A 9,841-nucleotide genomic window follows, 5' to 3' on the forward strand; every position below is an offset into this window, starting at 1 on the left:
GCGCATTCAGGTTCTCCCTGTCCACCTCAGACAAACAAGGAGAGATATATAATGAAGATAAGTTATTTCTTCTTCACTAATGGTGGTGCCCCTCGATTAGAGCTCTGTGTAAAACTGGGCGAACCTGTTAGACATCTGAGTGCTGTCAGAGAGAAAAGACCCTTCTCTATTCTTAATTTTAAGAATCTGGTTAAGCAGTTGTTTCTCCTTTAAACTTACTTACTTATTTGTTTTTATATACCAGCATTCATGTAAAAACATATCACGTCTGTTTACATCTCAGATTAAGCATCGGTAATTGAATTTGCATTTAAAATTAAACATTTAAAAACTAGTTAGATATTAGACATTTTGCTTAAAATATCTAAATAAAAGAAAAATAAAAGAAATAACTACACATTGAGATAAAATCATAAAAACTAAAATATAAATAAAAATAGCAAACAGCATCAAAGTCAACTGTTATTAAATGATTTGTTAAGCCAAGTTTTGGCTCCTTTCTTAAATTTGAAAAATTTCTGCTTTGTTTGCTCCAAATTATACGCTACTTCAGCGGCATCTAACTTTTTAAATTCTTGTCGTGTGGCTTCAAGTTTGGAAAAGAATAGTGTCCCTACATCTCTTATGCTGTAATTCCAGTTTCCCCAATCATGTTAAGAGCAACGCCCTGGTTTTACCTTTTTCCCTTTGAAGAAAAGTAGCCCTAGAAATCAGCTTGCCCCTAATTATTCCCTTCAGCCCTTCCCAGACTACCGCAGGGTTAACATAGTCTGTCTCACTAAGATTCAAATAGTCATCTATTGCTTCAGTAAGCTCAGCGATAAGTATTTTATCCACAACCAGACTCTCATTAAGCTGCCAATACATCCTTCTAGATAGCTCCTTGCCCACCCTCAATCCAAGAAATACTGAAGAGAGGTCAGACAAATTATATGACCAATAGATGACAGTGTAACCCTTCCCTCTAGGCTTTTGTCTAATAAAAAATAATTGATTCTAGAATAAGAGTGGTGGGGTTTAGAGTAGAATGTGTAGTCTTTCACAGTAGAGTTTCGCAAACGCCAAATGTCCACCAGCCCCCAGTCAGACATTAAGGCCTTTAATTTCTTCCGCTGAAGTTGTATGTTCATGTTCCTTGGCCAAATTATCCAAGTATGGATATCTCGTCAAATTGAAATCACCTCCCATTATAATGTCCTTCTGCCCAGCTAGCCATCAAAGTGGAAAGTGCCTCAAAATAGGAACCCTGTATTCCCCATGTATTACAACTTTCAAAAGTAAAAATCTCCCCAACTCGTCTGGAAGTACAGCCTTCACATTCACCAATAAGTTATGAGCAAATAAAATATCCACCCCTCCATACTTATTCTCCTTAGAGGCAGCAGTGAAAAACTAATGGAAATTTCTTAGAAACCATAAAGGCATTATACCTAGTTTTAAAGTGCATTTCCTGACAAAAGACTTGTTAGTCTTTAAAGCATCAGCTTCCTTAAACAGCATTTTCCTCTTCTCCATTGAATTTATACCCTTCGTATTATTGGAGACAATATTAATAAGCCCCATGATATCCTATAAAAACAAGTACACCCCAGCACTGTCTCACACACTTACACACACACTTACACTTATCAAAACAATAATCCACCCCCAAGAGAGCCAGCAGTAATCCCTTCCCGCTCCCAAAAACCTTCTCCAACCCATCCCCCCAAAGAATCCTAGCCCCTATTGGGCAGGCTCCTCCCCATGGAGGAATGACCCCATCCAAGCATGGAAGCTCTCCTCCCTGCCCCGACACACAGAACAATCTCTGTGAAAGAGCAGGACCACTCACCCCCCCCCCCCCCCAACAGTAATGTAGCCAAAGAGAGCCCCGACATCACCTTAGGTAGAAAAAGTGTGCAAGTAAAGGAATATAATACATCAAGTCCCAAAGGCTGACTCCTCACCCACTTGCTGTTCCAGGTGATGAAGGGTTATTGGAATGCCTCCACAGCCTGTGACAGGAGACTGGCACTCTTTGCCATTGGGCCTGATCCTCCCTCCTCCTTGCCTGAGTAGACGGACAGCCAGCCGACAATTCCTCAGCCACCACTGATGCCCATCTCCACCAAAAACACACTCGCCGTTGCCACCATCTTGACCTTGGTAGTCTTTCCTTGAACAGCGAATTGCAAGCCAAAGGGAAACAGCCAGCGATATTTAACATCCGCTTTCTTCAGGGCCACGAGAACATCACAAAACTCCCTCCTCTTTTTATTAATAGCTGCTATGTCTTGGAATACTTCTACTTTCTGTCCCTTCCATAAAATGTGGCCTGTTTTTGTTGCCAGCCGAGCTATCTTTTCTTTAAGAACAAAGCTGTGGAAACAAACCACAATATCTCCAAAGCCCTATGGGTTCGTTCCTGCTTAATGTCAGGAATCTGCACGGCTTCTTCATCCAAATCCACAAATTCAGGGAGCTCCTGCACCCCTCTGAAGTGCAGATTAGCACGCCTAGACTTGTTCTCAAGGTCTTTGAGCTTTTCCTCCATCTCCTGCAGGGTGATTCCCCATCTCCCATCCCTCCTTCTGTTGGGTCACGGGGTCCACGGCCTGGTCATCTAAGCGCATTTTGGCCGCCTCCACATGCTGTCCCAAAGCAGAAACATCTGATTGTTCTTCTGCTATTAGTGTCCCAAGCTCTATTTCAAGGGACACCATATCACTGCACAGATCTGTGAACCATTGGCGGAATTCAAATCCCACTGTCGCTCCTTGTGACCTTGGGCAAGCCACTTTACCCTCCATTGCCTTTGAAGTGCTGGAAAAAGTGCGAAAAGCGAAATATAGGGGTCGATCGATCCTTGAGCTTGACCATCTGGGTGTTGCATCACTAGGGGTTCATCAACTACCCAAAGCCCCATCTCAGACCATCTCTTCGTTTGGACTTCATAGGAGCCCTGCTAGACACTGTTGAATCAAGAGCCTTCCTGCTGTGTTCTAGGGCAGTCACCTTGGTGTCCATAGCGGCAGTGATTCAACAGAGCCAGCAGTTTTCAGCTTGGCACATGCTGAGGTTGTTGGGCCAAATGACCACAACTGTCCATGTTACTCCCTCTGCACGCTTACACATGCGCAGAGTCCAGTGGACCCTGATGTCGCAGTGGCACCACAGTTGCTTACCTGTAACAGGTGTTCTTCTAGGACAGCAGGATGTTAGTCCTCACGAAATGCGCCCACCACCCCATGGAGTTGGGTTTCTCCTATTTTTCTTTTTAATTTTTTCATAATTCTACATTACGAGACTGAAGAGGGCCCACGGGTGGAATGGGGCATGCTCAGTATGCACAAAGTTCCAGAAACTTTGACATAAGTTTTCCGTGCTGGGCTTCATCTGATGAAGTCTCCCATGTGTGAGAACTAACATCCTACTGTCCTAGGAGAACACATGTTATGGGTAAGCAACTCTATGTGCTGCTGCTGCTGCTTCCCCTCTGTTGCTTTCCCTTTGCGGTTGAAACTGCAAGGGCCCCCTGTAGTCTTACAAGACTTGCTGGCCCTGTGGCGTTCCCGTTGTTGGGGGAAGGAAAGGGAAGTTGATGCCAGGGGACAGAGGGAGAAGGAAGGTGATGATGCCAGGTCTTTGGGGGAGAGGGAGAAGAAAGATATCGGGGGGGGGGGGAGAGGGAAGGAAAGAGAAAATCAAGTGATCATGGTGGTGTGTGCCACGATTAATTGAACTGTGTACCAGGTGTGCCACCACACACAAAAGTTGGAAACCACTGGTCTAATGATCTTTATTTACTGTCATGTTCTCTGACCTCCCTCCACCCCAACCCTTTCTTATTCCATTTGCAGGTCTTCTATGGGCAGGAGCAACCCCCAGTCAACTTGCAGTTCTGATTTTTCAAAACGGCCATCGGTTAACCCAAGGCCAACACCAGAATGTTGACAAGCAGCAACCTGGAGTTGTGGGGCTGGAGGAACCAAGAATCGCTTTTGCCCGTGGAAGACTTGTGATGGCATAAAAAGGGATTGGAGATGGGGAGAGATTAGATGAGTCCAGGGGCTAAAGGGGCTTTTTATTTTCAGGGTTTGATGGTGGGAGGTGGGACCCAGACTGGATGTGTGTTCTTATCATTTTGAAAATGACAGCATATTCCTAAATGTTGATGTTTCTAATATCTCTAGTGGTAAAAAAAAATGCAGTTCGGCAGCAAATGTGCTCGTGTGTGGCCTCGTCTGTCCCATTGCTAGAAAGGGGATGCCTGCTGGGTAAAGTAAGTTTCAGATCTCGGTGAGCCAGGGTGTTAAGTGCACTTGGGTCTTCTCATTCCTCTTTACAGGACTCCTTTGCACTGCGCGGCTTCTTGTAACAATGTGCAGATGTGCAAGTTTCTGGTGGAATCGGGAGCTGCTGTGTTTGCTATGACACACAGCGACTTGCAGACTGCTGCAGACAAGTGTGAGGAAATGGAGGAAGGTTACAGTCAGTGCTCTCAATTTCTCTATGGTATGTATCAGCCGATGTCTATTGCATTCATTGCTTAAATAGAACGGATCAGAAAAGAACAAAGACAAATTCCACAATACCAAACTCCCCAAAAAAAGGAATGTCACAAAAAAACTTATAATCAATTGCTGCTTCCAAAAAAGACTATTTATTTAGTGAATAGCCGCATCATCAAGCCTGACAGCGTGTCCTCTGTCACTTCAAATAAGAGAGCCGCCTGGACCTCTAATCATCTGCGGCAGTAGTTGTATCTTTTCTATTTTTTCTATTTTTTTTCTCTCTTCTTTTTTCTTTATCAAATTTGTAATTCTTATTTGATAAAAAGAAAAAAAAAATAGAAAAAATAGAAAAGATACAACTGCTGCCGCAGATGATTAGAGGTCCAGGCGGCTCTCTTATTTGAAGTGACAGAGGACACGCTGTCAGGCTTGATGATGCGGCTATTCACTAAATAAATAGTCTTTTTTGGAAGCAGCAATTGATTATAAGTTTTTTTTGTGACATTCCTTTTTTTGGGGAGTTAAATAGAACGGAGCCATGTATGTTACTGCCTGAGCTCAGAGCAATTGAAAAGGAATTTGACTTGGATTTTAATACTGCAGGACTAGGATGGTTTATGCATATTTGATATTTCCCACAAAAAGCCTTGAAAAGCACAATAAGATATGAAATATTGTAAAAATATTTTGGTTGTGCTCATCTTTTTTGAAAGGTCAATAAATTTGATTTTTTTATTATGCTGTCCATAGTACTCTACAATGAAATGCTGTTAAGGTTAACAGTGTTTGTAATAGGGGAATTATTCTGTATGCTCAGCAAATAGGTTTCTCTGCATCTTTGTATTAAAATTAGAATCTGGATTGTGATATTTGGATATGAAATGTTTTCTGTGTACTGCATAGGATGTATTTTTTTTTTAATTTCTTTGCATAGGGCAGCCGTCATAGCTTTTATTTACAAAGCCGTGGAAGATTATGGAGAATATATTTTGTTTTCAAAAAGAAAAACAGAGGGCTCTGAATGTATGTGGAAACCAAAGTCTAAAGTATATAAAAAAAAAAATGATACCTTTGGTATTGGACTGACTTTTTTTATTAGCTTTGGGGAGCTCTACTCTTCATCAGATTGAAACAAAAACTAGTGAGAGGTCCGGTGCTTGCAGTCTGAAGGTTTGATGCAGTCTTTACAGCAGGGCTTCCCAAAACTGTCCAGGGGACCCCACAGCCAATCGGGTTTTCAAGCATATCCACAATGAATATGCATGAGATAAATATGCAAATAGTGTCTCCATGATCTGCAGATTTATTTCATGCATATTCATTGTGGATATCCTGAATATCCAACTGGCTGTGGGATGCCCAGGATAGGTCTGGGAAGTGCTGCTTTACAAGGTCACAAGTTCTTCCTGTAGAATAATTACACTCAGAACTTTGTTTTGGGCCCTATGGGGATTATGAAATGAATCACTATTCTTAAACTCTTTAGTTTCTCTTATCATGTAAATAAGAGAAGATGAATCTGTGGCATGAGAGCTGGATGTTGCCTTCCAGTTCCATTACTGCTTTAGCTCTTCAACTAAACAAGAATTTCCACTTGCACTGGTTACCCGTAACATCCCAGATATAATATAAAACACTTAACTATAATTCATAAATCTCTCCACAACAATGACATGCAATGGTTCAAGGAACACCTCTACTTCCACGACACTGGCAGACGCGACTACCTTACACACACCCTCTCACAAATTGTTGAAACTGAAGTCCACCTCTAATCGTGCACTCTCCGCTGCTGGCCCTTCCCTATGGAACAGCATGCCTCACACTCTGCGACAGGAACCATGTTATAAGAAATTTAAACAGAACCTCAAAACATGGCTCTTCAAGCAGGCCTTCACCTGAGTCATCTTTCATTACTCCCCTCCCCCCCCCCCCCCCCCCCCCCCCCCCCCATCGCCTTTCCTTAGTTACCAATATCTCGCCAATTACATGTCACTTTCTCAGCTACGGTATGTATTTATTTATTTTGATAACCTACACCACTGAGTAAATATGCCATGCATAGCTATTCATTCCTTTGACTACCATATTATATGTATGTATATAGTTTTGTCATATTGACGACTTTTCTAAACAAAGTTCTACATAGTAATTATTCCGCTCGCACTTATTAGTTACATTAACTACCTAGTATTATTTATTTCGTCTGTATCTGAATTGTTGTTCACTAAGTTATAATTAAAGCCTGTTGCTGAATTGCTGTTCACTGTAAACCGATTAGATGTTCCAAACGATTTTCGGCATATAAAAACACTAAATAAATAAATAAATAAGAATTTAGTTTCCTGCTCCTGACAAACCACTTAATTCACATCCAGTTGAAACCGAGCAGCCAAGGTCTCTTTAAAACTGTTACTTTTTTATTTTTATTTTTTTCACTTTAAACTTTATAGGTGTGCAAGAGAAGATGGGCATTATGAACAGAGGAGTGATTTATGCTCTCTGGAACTTGGAAGCTGAAAATGAGGATGAGTTGTCCATGAAGGAGGGGGACTGTATGACTATCCTGCGCAGGGAGGACGAGGATGAGATTGAGTGGTGGTGGGCACGCCTGAGTGACAGAGAAGGCTATGTGCCACGCAACCTACTTGGGGTAAGGTTCCTATGGATGCCTAACATCTGGATTATTATCTGGAAGTGTATGTTTGGCAAAGCCCCTAGAGCAAAATGTCTGATACAGACCTTAAATCCTTTCATATCTGGCATTTTAAAAATTTCAGAATTGGAAGGTAACATTGAAAACTATGCTAAATATGTAGTCATCCTTTACACCTGTGCAACTTATTTCTTATTAAATCTATCATCCTGGTTTTCCACTGCCCCAGACAGGAGGCTGGATGGGAAAGCCAGTCATATTTGAATCTGTCAGTGTGTAGCTCCTGTTTCGCTAGTAATCTCAGGTCCCTGCCTCATGACAAACAGGAGACTCAGACATGTCTCTCCTGTACCACATCACTGTCATCAGACAGGCTGCTGCTTCACTTTCTGTTTCAGATATTTAGTTAATTGAACTTTCAAGAAAAAGTTATTTGATTTGCAAATATACAGGGCAATAAAGGAATTTCAATGGATAAATAGTGTTTACCCGTGGAAATGGACTCTGATTATTCCCACACTGTATGCAGGTAAAAGTACATGTGGTTTTCAATATGTGTGCTTTTAGCTGCATTCTGTGGGGGAGGACAGAGAATAGAATAATGCTCTAAGTATTGATTATATAAAACTACACGTTTTCTGAAAGGGCAAATGCAAATCTCTGGGTAATTTTTTGGTAGACGATAAAGCAAAACTACTAACAATTTATTTGCTTTGATTATTGGTGCAAAGTCTGTGGATAAAAGTACCTGTGGAGTTTGCACCAATGCAGGCACTTTTGATTATTGCATCCCTAATTTTTAAAAGGAGTTTATTTTGTGCTGATGTATTTCTTTCCAAAATAAAATCCAGTGGCTGGAAGATATGATACTTTTATTGTGCACATAGCCACTTGCACCACCTGAAGCATTTACTATTGAAATCCTGATACTGATCCCAAATGCCTGCATGGTGTGTTGACTTCCTCCTTCCTCTAGCACTGCTGAGATTAACCGGGTATAGGCCAATTTTTGCTGCACATCTGTAACTTCTAAAATGGTTAGAAAAGGGCAGTACATCCTAACATGCACTTGAAAAAGTTTCTAAACAGGATCTTCACTGGAATTATATGGTCTCTTCTTAATTTGATGTTCTTATAAATGCTTTTGAGAGTTTATGGTTATTTTTTTTTCCTTTTCAGCTCTACCCAAGGATTAAACCAAGACAAAGAAGCTTGGCGTGAAATCTTTCAGCTGCCCGGTTATGAAGTGCAGACATATCTGTGATTTGTAATTTATTGCTTTGTGTTACCTTGTTGCAGATACAATTTCACAAGACTTATTTCAGTGATAGTGTAATTAAAAAGCAATAAAGAATATATTCTAAAAAAAAATGAAGGATTGCTGTCTTGGCACATTGAGGGACATGTAGCAAGTTAACGTCCAACAAGCGAAGTTGTTAGCTTAAACCAGAGCTTCCCAAACCTGCGCTGTAGATCCCACAGTTAGTTGGGGTTTCAGGACTTCCACCATGAATATGCATGAGACATTTGTGTATATTGGATCTCCACTTTATGCAAATATAGCCATGCATATTCATTATGGATGACTAGGACAGGTTTGGGAAATCTGGGGTTAAACACCATACCCCAAAATGAACTTTTCTGTATTCTGTATACAAAAAAGTAATGCTCACTTTTCTGTATTCTGTATACAAAAAAGTAATGCTCACTTTTTTGACCAAAAGTAAACCTTTTGGGTCTGGTTCAGCTATAATTTTAGGGCTAGGAGTGGTGGTAAACAGGTGCGCAGATCCAGAGTTTATAGTATTCTGGGACACAATTTCTGTCTCTGGAGCTGGACAGCTATTTCTGTATTTTAGTTCTTTTTCTACACAACTGACATCCTCTGAATTACCAATTATGTCTTTTTATATGACTGTATTACTGCCAGTGGAAGGAACAGGAAAAGCTTTGTTGAGGAGAATCTAATTTTAAATAGCTTAAAGTTCCCGTGGTTAAACTGGCACATCATTGCCTTTATGGAGCAATAACTTTATAAAAATATAATAGCAGAGTAGGACTTGCCTTTATTTGTACTGTTTAACACTACATCGGTTAGTAGGTTGACTTAGACTTTTTATTTTTGTTTAAAAAGAATTTGGTATTTTGATCTTTGTATTTATTTTTGTGTTAATTTTGAAAATGAATAGTATGGAAACTTTGTGTAGTCTCTAAACTATAAAATAAACTTTTATGAAAATCCTGCTTGTGGTTTTCTTTTTTGCTGGGGTTTTTGAATTCTAGGTACATAGAAATATAGAAATGAGGGCAGAAAAGGACCAAATGATCCATCCAGTCTGCCCAGCAAGCTTATGCCAGTATCTGTTGCAGTGAGCAGGTTACCCTCATGCTTATCAGTTTCCCAGACTGTAAAAGTCAGGGCCCTTGGATGCTGTCTGAATCCAATTTTCCCTAACCCTTGCCATGGAAGTAAAGAGCAATGATTGAGCTGCATCAAAAGTATCAGGCTTAATGAGTAAGGGTAGTAAAAACCAAATCAGTAAGTTACCCCATGTTTATTTGTTCCCCAGACCGTAAAAATCAGGGCCCTCAGTTGCTGTCTGAATCCAATTCCCCTTTTCCCACTGTTTAAAGCAGAGAGCAATGATGGAGTTGCATTACATCACATTTAACTTAGACAATTACGCCTTAT

At 40.7% G+C, this 9,841-nt stretch overlaps 1 protein-coding gene across 1 annotated transcript in view; it reads left to right on the forward strand.

The window, feature by feature from the left end:
- Nucleotides 1-9,391, forward strand: part of TP53BP2 (tumor protein p53 binding protein 2) — a 132,814-nt gene extending 123,423 nt beyond the window's left edge. Inside the window, exons 16-18 of the mRNA XM_029593100.1 lie at nt 4,328-4,494; nt 6,947-7,146; nt 8,329-9,391. Coding sequence (XP_029448960.1) covers nt 4,328-4,494; nt 6,947-7,146; nt 8,329-8,370 — 409 coding nt within the window. The 3' untranslated portion in view covers nt 8,371-9,391. The remainder of the gene's footprint in view (nt 1-4,327; nt 4,495-6,946; nt 7,147-8,328) is intronic.
- Nucleotides 9,392-9,841: the final 450 nt, after the last annotated feature.

Source organism: Rhinatrema bivittatum, chromosome 3, assembly GCF_901001135.1.
Source record: "Rhinatrema bivittatum chromosome 3, aRhiBiv1.1, whole genome shotgun sequence".
NCBI classification, from domain to species: Eukaryota; Metazoa; Chordata; class Amphibia; order Gymnophiona; family Rhinatrematidae; genus Rhinatrema; species Rhinatrema bivittatum.